We start from the raw sequence: 14,951 nt of genomic DNA, 5'->3' as shown, positions 1-14,951 counted from the left end.
TTGCTGTTATGCCATTTCCTTCCACCCCACCTTCCCTCTGTCATCATCTCCACCTGCTATCGATCTTCTTTCGTTTTGTTTTTTTTTTCTTGCTTTTCATCCTCATTGTTTATATCCTCCCCCTCTCCGCGCTCAATGCCCATTTCTCACTTCCTCCATCTCTCATCACGACTTCACAAGCAACATTCTTCGACTCTAACCCTGCATCACCTTTTGTCTTTCCTTCCTATTGCTTCCCCGATCACTGAAGTTGCCCGCCTTTCCTTTCCCTTACATCCACACCATTTTTTTTTTCAATCTCAAACTCCACTGCAGCTGTCTTTTTTCAGTATTATTGACTCATCTAGCCAGTGGCAATTTTATTTTTCTCTTTCGTGGACTTAGTACAGCAGCTGTCAGCAAACAAAGGTGATCCACTCTCTGCTGCAGCCTCTAAATGCACCACCACTGATTGTTGCACAGTACTGTTGTTGTCAACACTGCAACCCCTATAGATCTCTGTAAAAGCCCATTATCAATTTCATGAAGTCAGGTTACATATACAGCATATGCATGAAGACGCTGCAATGGGCTTGCACAATTTAATGAATCAAAACATGACCAGTATATTTTTACCCCACCTTGACAAAAATGATTCTGCAAACTTTTGACACATTATTAAACAACAAAAATCAGGTTTAATTTTTTGGGGAGAGGCTGGAACAAATTGACGCCCTTTCATTCGTGCTCTCTCAGTACTAACTCGGCCCAACTCAAGATATTGACTGGGTGCTCAGCTTTAGAAAACAAGTGAGCCGTGATTGGTCTCTACCTGAGCCCTTAGCAACCGTGAGGTCATTTTCAGCCGGCAGAAAGTGGCACAATTGTCATCCCCTGAGATGGCTAAAAATTTTGCTGGTTAACTCATATTGCACAAATGCATGTGAATCGGAATGCAGCATTTAGACTGATGAAGTGGCATAGAACAGTTTATTGTCAAGAAAATTTTGGGGTTGACTTCAACATTTAAATAATTGCAATTTCAGCTTGTTTTATGTCTTGCATTATTTGAGGTCTGAAATCATTGGATTTTTTTTTTTTTTTTTACTATTTTGACCGTTCCACAATGCTCTAAAAGGACAATATTTGTGTTTGGAATTTACTAATTATGTTGTCATAGTAGTTATTTATAGAATAAAACACAACAGTCCTTTTACGTCAACAGTAACCAGTGAAACCGATCATTTTGAAGAGTTCTCCTTCTACTGGATGTTTTTTCCACAGGTGTACATCTGTAACATATTCAACTTTATCATAAACCATTTGTGACAAAACCGAAGACGAGAAAATTCATCTCTCCTTTTATTATTTATAATTTTATCTGTGGTTTCATTGTTCTTGTTTTGATTGTAAAGTGTCCTTGAGTGTTTTGAAAGGCGCTTATAAATGAAATTTATTATTATTATTATTATTAAAGGTGGTGACAACATTTTTTTGCGAGTTTTACAACAAACATGCAAACAGTTAAAAAAATGATCCTTGAATGGAGTCTGTATTGAATTGCAACCTGTAGCCTTACGGCACTGGAGTCAAAGTCAAGGCCCGGGGTCCAGATCTGGCCCGCCACATCATACTATGCGGCCCGCGAAAGCAAATCACGCATGTCAAGTTCCATGATGCTTGCTAAAGTCTGAAGCAAAATTTCAAATTGTCATATGTAATCCACAATAACAGTCATTATTCTTGACTTGTGATTCCAAAACTCGTTATTCATCAATTTGTTGTGCGCTGTGTGTGTAATATGTGGATTTATATGGTTTACCAAAATTCATAATGGCCCTCCTAAGGAAACCGTAACCACAATGTGGTCCGCGACAAAAAAGAGTTTGACACCCTTGCCTTCCGGCATACTGCTCAAACCAGTCAATCCAAGGAGCTGATTTACTCACGCGCACATTCAGCAGTGTAGTAACACTACGGTGTCTCCCTGAACTGTCCATGAAAAGATGAGTAACGTCGTGAACCTCCTTTCACAGTGATTAAGATTGCGCAATATTGCTGTGGATGGTGTGTGCTGGCATTCCCTCTTAATGGATTAGACAGCATTTGTAAAAGCTGAGGAAATGCCCCCCCAGCATGAACATGTGGCATTTTCCCAAAGTGTCAGGAACACGCTAGCCTAAATGATGGTGCAACACACACACACACACACACACACACACACACACACACACACACACACACACACACACACACACACACACACACACACACACAGACTGTGTACAACTGTCTTGGAGGGACTATTCGCTCAGTTGCCCTTCCAGAATGTCGAATGTGGACAGCGCCCACAATTCATTTGCGGCACTCTCTGTTTTATGTTCCGCGAATGCCCTCAATTTTTTTTTCCTCTCTCACTCTCTTATTTGTCCTCCCTTTCCTGCCCCTTTTGTTTCCATCCCCTCTTGGCCACTTGCTCTCCCTGCCAGCCAATTGGCAACCGTCGTCTCCCACTCCTTTCGTTATTTGTTTTCCTCCCCTCAACACTCATTATTGTTTGCTCTTCCCCGAGTCATTGTTTTCCTCTGACAATCAGACCTTTGTTTCGAATCCTCCTTTTACTGTATGTGCGAGGGACAGCGTATTTGGGTTTTGTGTTTTTGTTTTGTTTTTTTTCAACCCCACACATGCAGCCGGTTGTGTCAAAGCTGTAGCCTTAGTCAAAGTTGCCCAAAATTATCTTTTAGCAAAATTCTCCTGAATACATCGAAATTAGTTAAAGTGTTTGTTTATTTAGTCCACACGCAATCTATGTCCTGAAAGTCCGGACATGATACCTTTTCCAACTGGTGACTATATTTGTACAACACATGCACATCTTTCCTGAGATGATGCCTGCAACTGTTTTTTTCTTTTTCCAAAATCAATGTACGGGTGCATTTCAAGTGACACATTGCCGAGAAGACATTTTACATTTGCAAATTAATCAGAAAGATGTCACTTGAACCATACCATGTCAATCCAGCTTGACGTGTTTTGAATATGCACCCATTTTTTTTCACGTGAGGAAACGTGTTGGAACATGTGACTGATGACACAGTTTGGATATATATATTGTGCTTGGGAAAAAGAGAAAAACCCTGATGCAATCTGAAATGCTCAGATATTTAGAGGTGCAACAATTAATCGACAACTGGGGACCAATCAATAATTTTGACATGTTGTATAACTTCCAGTTGTCCAAATCCACAGAATTTCATCTTCTCGACAGAAGATTTCTGTCGTTCCTCATGAAAGCTAAATTTTTATGGTTCGTTTATTTTTTGAGTAGCTACCTCGTACTGTTTTTTTCAAAGAAATGCCATACAGATTTTAATTTGTGGCAAACAAAAACTTTATTTGATATTTTTAACATTAAAGGAGATTTATTCACAACTGAAAACCGTTCTCAGGCATCTTAATAAAATGTCTGTGACACGTTTTGGTCAAAATACGAGCCGTAATCCTGTACTGCATATACTGCAGCGCTGATGGTCAATACAACTTTGGTTACAAAGACGGACGGCTAGTGAGCATGTTTGGCCGTCTGTACTCGATGCATGTTATGTTAATGTAACGCATGGACACATCAACACAAACAAACTCACACCGCACCCACACCTCCACTGCTTCAACAACTGAATTAAGCAATCAAGAATGTGCCGCTTATCAGAAGCTTACACTGTTAGTTAACACTTCTAGAGCTAATATTTCATTCAACACCTGTTATTGCATCCCCATTGCTGGATAAAACCTTGTTTTTAGACCATCATATCCTAGATAGCATCTGTTCATTCACTCATTTCACAGGAGAAAAAAAAAGATGTAGCCTTGGCAAATGGTCTTTGCTCTCTGAGAGCTTTTGATTGTATAAAAGTACCATCTCATACTTTGATGCTACAGAACCCCCTGAGAATCTTTGGTCCAGTTTTATGTGCTTCATAAATATTTATGAACCATATTACCATTTCTGGAAGCCCCCCATCCTAATTATTCTAGACTACATTTGGGTATTTCTACCCCCCCCCCCAATCCTAATTATTCTAGACAACATTTGGGTATTTCAATGTGGGCTGTCGCTGAAGCAAAAACAACAGCTGAATTTTCGACTAGATTTAAAAATGTCTGATGAGGCTCCTGTCTTGTACATCAGGCATACATAAAAACAACCTACCCTGTCAATTGTGACAGACATGTGAACACGGTTGTCTGGTGTGGATGTTACAACAATCAGATGTGACAGACAGCATTTCAGGGATTGCTTTTTTCCCTCTAAAGCTGGCACGCAGCACCTTGGCCATCAAATGAGACTCTATTCACACATTCAGGTGAAGCGCTATCGATTTCTCGCCTCCGTTCCAATTCCTCGTTTACCACTTGGAAGAGAAATGATCCCGACAGCCTGTCGCAGTCCCTTACTAACTTTCTCCGGCGACATCACTCAGTGTCAGCCCAGGTAACTCATTACAAGAGGTTTGTCCCTCAAAACTCTTTCTCGGCAGGAAAACTCAACGTGTCTCACTAACGAGACAATGTGGTCTCGTCAAATATTGACAGGTTGACGGCCCAATCGATGCAAATTGCCCAGGTTTTACAGCAGGAAATTGAACTTTGTATGCATCAATAAACTATGGATTTTCTCATTTCTATCTCGTTTTGGCCCCACAACAGAATTTTTTGTTTTATGTATCTCTTTATATGTTGTATTAAATATTTTAGTACCTTAACACATGAATCCAAAAATCCAGTTTACAGCACTGTTGTAATCATAGTTTTATTATACTTTGTAGTGAGTACCGTATTTTCTACACTATAAAGCACTTAGGGTTATAAAGCGCACCTTCAATGAAGGGCCTATTTTAAAACATTTTTTCCTATATAGGGCACGCTGCATTATAAGGCGTATAGAATAGAAGCTACAATAGTGGCAAAACTGGTCCCAAACATGGACAGGAAACATATAAATACAAATGGCATTACAAAAGTCAAAAAGGTTCACAAACTTGGTGGGCTCACATCCACAAGGGGCTAAATATCCTTAGAGACCTTGCTTGTCTCCTTCTTCCTTCGTTTAGTCAGGAGTTAACTTTGCTTTTGGTACTATCGTCATTTCATAATGGCTGGGCAGAGCTCACAGTAGTAGTTGTCTGAGTGTGTGTTGGTGAATGCACGTCAATTAGTGTTGGGCAGAACCCTTTTAGGTTACAATTGAATCCTGCTAATAATCACCAATAGATGGCATAGGAACACGAACCGGGGAAACAATTGAATGCTAGAGTGCGGAAAATACCGGACATTTCAGTTTTGCTTCCAATCCCAAATTAAATTCTGACATTGGCTACAACGCTGATGTGCAGTATTTGCTAAGCCAAGTGAATCAAGACAACAGAGTTCATGTTGACTTTAAAGCACAAGCAATTCTCATTCAATATTTATGCTCAAACGGCATAATCTTAATTTGTAACAATTTGTCAGTCTCACAGTATACCGCATAAATTAACCAATCACAAAACAACCACTGAAAATTGCTTCTGGGTTTTGAAGTCGCTGTGTCATTTGCTGTTCTTTGAAAGTGATAATAAAGATTTCAATTTGGCTTGAGCTACTTAAGTTAATTCCGAACCAATATGAGCCAAGAAACAACAATTTTCCGCAGTTAGCCAGGTGGCTTCCTGCTGGGATTGGGGCCACTACTTTTCACGTGCTTCTTCAGTCTCTGCGCCCAATTCACAGCCAATGCATGACTGATGAGGCTTAGGCACTGTAATTGTTTTCATTGCCTGGAATTGGTAAGGTATTGCCTTTAATGTGACCCATCGATCTTTAGTCGGAGGGGAAATTGGTTTTTCTTAGCAGCATTGTAGAGCTCTTAAATCCCATGCAGTCGCCCTTGTTACGCTTGTTACACTCCCCCACATCAGTTTTCTCTCTGATATTACCGATTCTCTCTTCCGTATTCATGTTTTTTTTTGTTTTTATTTTTACATTTCTTCGACACTGAATCTGCCTTTCACTTTCTCTGTCCTGTGTATCTGTTTTAAATTAAAATAGTTCTCTCAATTTGATATCGAATGATATTGCCATGGTACAATTGACGTTGTTAGGCATTCTTTAATGGCCTTGCTTTTTGTCGTTGTTTTTTTTTTTTTAAATTCAGTCGGAGTCGAGAGCCAGTCCCAAGAAAAATCAAGAGGCAGCTGTGGACCTTTTGGGCTTGGGTAAGACATGAGAAACCCTCACACTCTTTCATGAAAAGATTTCCATATCCCATATTGGGACAAAGTGTGATGAGTTTCTGCCTAATGTGGCAGATATGCAAATTGAACCCAAGATGCCAAAATGAGTATTTACAGTTGTTGATTAATTTAGCTGGCATTTGTAGTTGATAGATGTCTGCCATTAGTGAACAGTTGAATGCAGTCAGGATATATGAGTCATGTCGAGGGCTTTTCTTGCATGTTCATGACTTTTGATCTATGAAGAGTGAATATGCTCTGCTTTACATTGCCAGCTTGTATAAATGTGAAAAGGCGTCCCAAACATTCCTCCTGCATCTAGGCAAGCGGCTAATTGTACTGTAATTCTGCACCCCACTTTCCTCCCCATTTCTTAATATATTAGATACCAAAGGTACAGGTACCAAGACAACTAAGGTTGTGATATTTTGTGACCTGGTATGTCAGGCAAGTCTACAAATTGATAGGCAAGTCGATAAATGGTATTAAACGTAGAATTGATTTGTTGACTCCTAAAAGAGCTGGGGTATTGTTGCAGTTTGTCTACATAGACTAAAAAGTTAAAGGGTAAAAAAAATCAAGCCCAAAATGTTCCTTATATGTGGCACCCTGTGTCTAAACACGGTATTCTGATTATTTATTCTTTTGATTTCTCATATTTTAAAAACACAAACAAACAAAAAATGGCATTTGAACAAGAGCCTGTATCTTATATCCACTGTACTTGAGATTTTGCTTTTACCATTTAATAATACACATTCTGTCACTTGCCTTACCACTATTTACAAGAGTAAAAGCAGGTGAACAGTTTCACATGTGAGTGAATTTTTTTGTGTGGCGTAAAGGGATACTGGATGATTACTAAAAAAACAAAAAAACCCAAAACCTCCTACATCTTGTACAGTTGGTCTGTTTCCATGGAGAAGTTGAGAGTGCTCTAGAGAGGCAGCCCCATCTCGTTGCAACCATGGAGGAAAAGATGATGATGATGATGATGATGATGACGACGATGATGGGCCCTTTTCTCCTTCCTGCTCATCTCCATAATGGAATCTTGCCACTTAGAAGTGTGGATAAAAATCTGAATATGAAAGCGAATGTCTGTCAAAGCTGCAGCTTAATCAGACAGGCCGCATATATACCTGTATGAACAAACAAAAATAAAACTGCAAAGTGTGTGTGTGTATATGTGTACCTACTCCTATATACACAACTGCACTTCCACTTCTGTGTACAGCATATTCACATGCAGCACGTAAATACACATTTACATATTGTTGTACTCTGAAACTCATCATCAATATTTCATTATATTACACTCAATCTAACAAATTCCAAAAATTACATCATTTAATCAGTTTACCGACTTATACATGATTTATGTTGGGGATTTTTAAGGTTTTTTTTTTTTTTGTACTATTGAACCTGTTTTTGAACACAGCAAGTAATTCACACTTTTTCAGGTCGGTTCCAAAATTATTTCACAATCACTTCGTATTGAAACAGACCTTTGCTTTATGTTTGTTCTTGTTTGTCTTTTGCCCTAAAGTCATACCAACTCTGTCATTTCAAACATAATTGTTGGCCAATAACTGGATGAATGGGAGTGTTGTACCCATCCAACTCTGCAATTACAGATCATTGAGTTCTAATCTTACAACCACACCACCAGGAAGACAATTATCATAATAAATTAATTCAGCCCTTACCTGGGCTGTAAAACCATCTGTATACTCCATTTTAGTCAAAGGAAGTCTATATTTTCATCTTCCACTCAGGTGTCACGTAAATCACCTCTTCAGTGAAAATGAACTCTACTCCAGCCTTTAATATGCCTTAGGGTGTGAGGCAAAAGGGGGCCAAGGCCAAAATGAAATCTGAACTTGACTACATCTATTTAGAAATAAAAATATTAATATTTTGATTCTCAAGATGAAATCTGTTCGAATATGGCACTTTCGCCACAAATGATGAAAGAGCTCTCGGTCTTCAAAATGTTTCTCACTTGTTACTGCCTTTTTTGGGGGTCTTGTACTCTACTTGTTTTGAGACATGAGAGAAAGAAAATAGCGTAGTAAATGCCAGAAAGTTCGTACTACTTTTCTATGGCAACCAGCCACAGAATTTGAACTTAACTTTTAGTCCATTTTAGATAAGTGTCCACGTTTGGAGTCATGTCAGACTTGTGACATTGATATCGACTTTGAGATGATGTTGCCAGTCCACTGTTTGCCAATAGTTATTCAATACCTCTTTTCTTTAAGCTCTTGTGATCACATGGAGGCCGACACCTTGTATTTAACCCTTTCGTGCACCCTGTAACCTGATAAGATGATAAGCTGTCCACTGTCGTAACCACTGGCCCTGAAAGGGTTAATAGCCTGCCAAAATCAGGACTTGAATTTGATTTTCCAATGAAATAAATCAGGGTTTTTCCATTCAGATGTTCTTTCTCAATCACAAAAACGTGGCATTTTTGTCAATAGTGGAACCAGCGAGTATTCAGCAACAGGAACAATCCTTTTCTGTCTTTCAGATACTCCAGCCAGTCAAGCAAAAGGCTCACCGATCAATGATGAGCTGGACATCTTTGGACCAATGGTCTCCAACCCTCTCCCGTCCTCCAACAACACGCAACAGGCGAAGGTAATATCCACGCACACCGACACAATGTCTCTTATCAGTGTACTGGCTGCTTTAGAGGGAATCAACTGAGACCACTGAAGCGATGGCACATAAACACACACAATCATGTCTAAAATTGCAACATCTCTTCAATAATGGATGTCATACCAACATTGTAGACACACACCGCAGATTATACACTGTAACGGAATTCTGTACATTTACGGTGAATTCACAACAGTATCTGACTCTTTTTAATAACAATTGTAAAATACTGTTAAATGTCCGTCCGTAGTTTGTAAATTAACAGTTAAATCAGTCAGCAAGAACTGTAATTTGACAGTATACAACTACGGATTGCTGTCCATTTCTGATGAGAGAACGGTATCTTACTGTATTTTGAAAATAAAATACATCAAATACCATTAAATATTTATACCCACATGTAAATTAACAGTGGATGCTCGGTTGTGAATAACAAACTGGAATTTCACAGCGGTGGAAAGGAGGCACCACGTCTTTTTATCTTTATTTATGATGGGAACATGAAGCTTCAAATTTGCTTCATGAACCAGTTGTTGACTCCTCTAGATGGCACTCTCTTTTCAACATTGGGTTGTAAGTGCATTAGACTTGCCATTTCTTAAACCCCTTTATTAGTTTGTTATTCTGTAGCGGTTGTGTGAAATTACCTTATGACCCACCGTTATCCTAAGGTAATATACTGTAATTCAAAATACAGTACTCTATTATTAGATTCGAGGCATTGTTAAATCACCGTAAATTACTGGCCTCCCTGCTGCTACTAATTTACTGTTATTTTACAGATAAATTATTTCTGGTGTATCAAAGCTAAGTGCCATACTTTTTAATTTGTAAAAGCCATCTTGGCCTGTCCTTGAACATACTGTGGGCCAATCTCACAAAGCCAATCCAAGCAGTGGGTTAAGCAAATGAAGAAATCAAACATTAACACCCACAACAATTCAAATTTAGAATAAAGGAAACAATGAATTTGAATAACACCAATTTTGAATTGCACAAATGGGAAAAAAAGGGAAACTTAAGTGCAATTATGATTTTGAGCTGTTGGGATGTAACAATAATGGTGACATAGCAATATTAAAATTGCCACAATATCGTCGTCATCATGTTCCAATATTAAAAGAGGCATATCTCCATCGAAAATACATTACTTTTCGGCCACTACAGCTGAACACAGCATTGTGAACGATGTTGACCATGATACTTTAGCACCGCTGAGCCAACTGGAACACATGGTTGTATAACAACCAAAATAATAATAACAATAAAAATAATAACCTGTACATACATTGTTTTGTCATTATTAAGTTAAGTGATCATTATTTTTGATGACCAATGAATTGTCTAGATATGTTTTTAATTAAAAGCTGTCCAAATGCTCACGATTTCAGCTTTTCATCAGTAAATATTGATATTTGTGTTGAATCAAAATAAAACAATTGCTTCATCTTTGAAAAACAATGATCGACATTTGTGCCTATTTTATGTTATGGACACAACCAGTTACCCAATCATAATTGATTTATGTTTGCACACTGTCAATTTGAAATAATATCCTGTTTTGAATGAAGGGATGGAAATGTAAACTTTTTTTTTTCAGCATTCCGATTCAACAATTAATCAACAAAATAATCAACACAAGACTCTATTATAGAAATAATTGTTAGCTTCAGGCCTAGCTCAGATAATTGAGGTGTCACCAAAGAAAAAAAATATTGACGTCAAAATAGCTGATGATGATGATTATGATTACCTTTTTCGAAAAGCTCGTTTCTACAATTGTTAGAAACAAGTGTGTTTGGTCAACCAATCTATGTCCACCTGCTGATAGATAAAGAAAGAGTAGGAATATTTTTTTTTCAGGTAAAAGAAGACAGCTTACACGTTCTTTTGGTAGTTTTGGTGTTTATTGTCAGAGAACACTATATTCGGTGGGTCTCTAAAAGAGCTGGCAAGATGGCCATCTCTGCTCTGAAAACGTCTGGCAGTCTTGAAAGTGGATGAGTGCACTGTGCATGCGACAGGCTCAACTTTTACAAAGACTTCTAGAGCTATGCCAACCATGGCTTTGGGATTTTAGTAGGCGGATTTTGCTTTCTGGCGGTGATTATCCAGGTGCATGAAAAAAGGGGGGAAGCTCTCGCTTGCTGATTCTTGCAGCTATTAACTGGCATCTGGGAGTGCTTGCTTATCTGTGAATGTCAATTACAAAATTGTGATTACAGCCTTGTGGGAGGGAGAGGATTTGTGTTTCTTCTCTCTTTCTCTCGGTCTCCCTTGCGAACGTATTTCCCGCATGTCTTATGTGTGTTTAAGCCTTTATCCTCATTTTAAATAGATTGTTTGAAGGCCACGGGTGAGCTTGTGGAGTGTACACCTGATTGGTCACCAGGCAATTACAGGGCACATGCAGACAACCAAACCAAATCCATTGCTGCTCACATTTCACCGATGGCCGAATTTAAATTTTCAAGTCACCTAACACGTTGATGTCTTTAAACTGTGCAAGGATTTTTAGACAAATTCTTAGTGGATCACATGCAAAATGTCCACCAGTAGCATGTAACCATTCTATTAGAGTGAAAACACAATTTAGTGCCCGCTAGTAAATCAGGCCCAAATTTCTTTGTATATCCCAGAAGAGCTAATTTTAGCCCGTGTTGTTAATGGAAGTTACGGATCGTATTGGCCGCTCTGTTAAGTGGCTATTAAAAAGCTCAGGGGCAGCCTTGTTACTTTTAAGTCTAATGCACTTCTTCTATCATACTTTGTGCTATTTTGATGGTTTTAACTCTTTAATATAGGCAATTATAAAACATTTTATCGGGGAGGCGTCAATAGTCACATTTTTTCGCTCCCCCAAAGATGCACTCAGCACTAAAATAATTCTCTGGGAAATTATGTCTTTTATTTACAGTATTTATTTATTTATTTATTTATATTCAGAAGTCGTTTCTAACCTTGAAAGTAGTATGGTAATTATACCGTCTTTTCCGAGTCCAACTGACATTTTCGGTTTGTTTTCATTTCACACATTTGAATTGTGGATTAGGAATTAATTATTTACAGAAATGATTTCTGAAAGCAGCAGAGCGTAAAATCAGTAAAATGTCAAACAATTGCCCCTAAACGAGGCAATTTGTGATGGATTCATCCATTAATATTAAATTTCTACTGCTGTTAAAAATGTCCTTGGCAAGGCTACACTAATTAAAACCACGAAACCGTAACAGCCACTTTGTAGCTGTAATAAACTGCAAGTGGAGCATTTCTCCTGGAAGTGTCATTGTTTTCTCTAGCAGATAAAATGACGGACATGAATCCATACCAAACTGATTTGGAGGCTCGTTTGGGACACCGAGTAAATTTTGTAAGCGAAATGAACGCGGCGTCAATTGCTAGTTGGCCCATTCAGGTGCTCAATCAAGTTCAGTGCGAAATAGGATTACAAGTGTGAAGAGAAATGGAGAAGACTGGGTTGAGTGAGCTCGGAATTTGGAAAAAAAGACGCATACAATTAATCGCTGAAGAGGGACTGTTGAGTGAAGAAACAAAATGGGGCAGACAAGTCATGTAATGAACTGATGACTCGTGATTGAAAATTTTTTTCACCTCTTTTTCTGTCCTCTTTTTTTAGTGCACTCATTTCTTTGTTCAGGGTTTTTTTTTTTTTTTTAGTTTTTACACATGCGCACAAACATTCTTACCGGGGGTTTAAAGACACAGATGGTCGAACAGAGGGGAGTATATGGATGTTTCAAGCAGTGATGGAAAAGGTTGGTGTGTGTGTGTGTGTGTGTGTGTGTGTGTGTGTGTGTGTGTGTGTGTGTGTGTGTGTGTGTGTGTGTGTGTGTGAGTGAGTGAGAGAGTGAATAGCGACAGCGGGGACAATGCCATGAGAGATGGTAATTCACCATACAGCACAGCATCGGTTTGAACAGAATGGAGCCTTGTTGTGGAGCCTCTATGGCACAATGCGCTGCTAGGAGCCCCTCGACATATCACATGCTATGTGGGCGTGCACGTATGCGCCGAGGAATGTTAAGTCATTGTGAATTTCAATGTCTGAGTGGCACATCTACAGTGCACATCCTATATAGACTTGATTAAAAAACGTAATTGTGCATGATGTGCGTCACAATTTGAACCTAACTGGCCCCATTCCGTTTGGTCCGGTTCAAATGGTAAATGGCAAGGTTTCATGTTTGCCCCAACGGTTCTCTCAAAGGAGAAAATATGGAGGTTTAGACTGTGTTGAAGGGGCGGTCCTGTCTGATGAAATTATTTGTTTGGTTACGGCACTCCATATATGGTGGAACCAATGCAGAGTGCTTCTTTTGTTCCTTGTTACTGTGGTGGCTAGTTGCCTTTCAAGCTAGGCGGTTGAATGACGTAAGGGGGGGCTTCTACTTGGGGAAACATCCGCTAGGAGCTTATCCTTGGAACATCAGCTCGGGTCTTACGCTGTGTAGTTTTGTCTCGGCGCTTGGGCTTCCTCTCACATTCCCAAGTATTTATGTGAATTGAATTACCGTATTTTTCGGATTATAAGTCAGTTTTTTTTCGTAGATTGGCCGGGGGTGCGACTTAGTCTGGTGCGACTTATGTGTGAAATTATTAACACATTATTATATCATTTCACATGTTATATTCACACTAAGCCGGAAGAGGGCGCTCTAGGCCTGTGTTGATAAGTCGACAGTGAGTGACATAAGCGATGTAGAATAGGAAGCACCACATCTTCTACCTCCAGAGTTGGCAGACTTGTTTCAAACAGACACCGAAGATGAAGATTTCATTGGATTTAGTGATTTGGAGAGACACTTATGTGTGGAATCTTTATTATGCATTTTATGGCTGGTGCGACTTATACTAAGGAGCGACTTATAGTCCGGAAAATACGGTACCACAAAATTGCTCATTGATGTGATTGTTTGGTCGTTTGTCTATACCGGGGCTCACCAACAAGGTGCCCGCGGGCACCAGGGAGCCCTCGGGGACTACATGAGTAGCCTGCGGGCCAACAGTATTCCAAAAATAGCTCACCAGTGATGAGCCACGGTGACTTTCCAGGAATATTGTCGAAGCGATCAATTCAAACTCTGTGAACACTGGCAGATATTTATAATAACAGGTGGCCAATTGATATTTATGTTTCATAATGATGATGAGGAATCGCGAATGTGATCGGTGTCTTATCAGAAATGAATCTCATTCATCATTAAGTATAACCTATGAAGGTGGTTGGAGCAAATTGATTGATCAAATTGATCCTATCAAACTGGTAGCCCCTTCGCATTAATCAATTGCCAAGAAGGAGCTCTTAGCTTCAAAAAGGTTGGCGACCCTTGTTCCAGATGCTCTCTTCCAAATGTATTGGAGCACTTGTATTTATTTTTGGCTTTTCATGGGTTTTATGTAAAAAAAATGAATGCGAGGCAAGATTGATATTTCCATTTTTATTTATTGACTTCTGCATCTGATCCATACTTTTGAAGATTAGGTTAAGATTAGCATTACTTGTAATAAAACTCCAAAGATGAGCAAAAGTGTTGGGACAGACACTTGAGATGTAAGTAAATATTTGATTGCAAATCATCATTGGCATCACCAAACTTTTGCTTTTTTTTTTTCCTGTAGCTTTTCCAGATTTTCATTGTCCCTTTCAGTTGTTTGTTTTCGGTAAACTGCGTGCTCTCTAGGGTTTACATCTGAACATTCACCTGGTTAGCCTCAAAGCTCTTTTCCTTCTTGCTTCTCCCGATCCCAGAAGAAGCCATGGAATCCAAAGCCATGACTTTGCCCGCATGGTGCGATAAGCGTGTTCCCTATGCCCGTGTGACGATAATGAGTGGTTTGCATCTTCTGGTGTCGTCGCTGTACTTTTGTTCATCAAGTCTTCTGTGAACAGTACACTGTGATACCTTCACTCACACCTTGTGGAGGTTTGTGTTGATATCAACTAACTTGATCTTTTTTTGTATACAGTGAAACTCTTCTACAACGAAATCATGTTTGCAACAAGAA

At 39.1% G+C, this 14,951-nt stretch overlaps 1 protein-coding gene across 2 annotated transcripts in view; it reads left to right on the top strand.

Annotated features, from left to right (window-relative positions):
• The window catches only part of LOC109523206 (stromal membrane-associated protein 1-like), a 54,388-nt gene that overhangs the window by 31,579 nt on the left and 7,858 nt on the right, over positions 1 to 14,951 (top strand). For both annotated transcript variants that reach the window (XM_019882204.1, XM_019882205.1), the window contains exons 7-8: positions 6,176 to 6,236; positions 8,791 to 8,900. In XM_019882204.1, coding sequence (XP_019737763.1) covers positions 6,176 to 6,236; positions 8,791 to 8,900 — 171 coding nt within the window. The remainder of the gene's footprint in view (positions 1 to 6,175; positions 6,237 to 8,790; positions 8,901 to 14,951) is intronic.

Source organism: Hippocampus comes, unplaced genomic scaffold (genome assembly GCF_001891065.2).
Source record: "Hippocampus comes isolate QL1 unplaced genomic scaffold, H_comes_QL1_v1.1 scaffold36, whole genome shotgun sequence".
Classification (NCBI taxonomy): domain Eukaryota; kingdom Metazoa; phylum Chordata; class Actinopteri; order Syngnathiformes; family Syngnathidae; genus Hippocampus; species Hippocampus comes.
The sequence above is the reverse complement of the archived record's forward strand: the minus strand, read 5'-3'. Positions and strand labels throughout refer to the sequence as shown.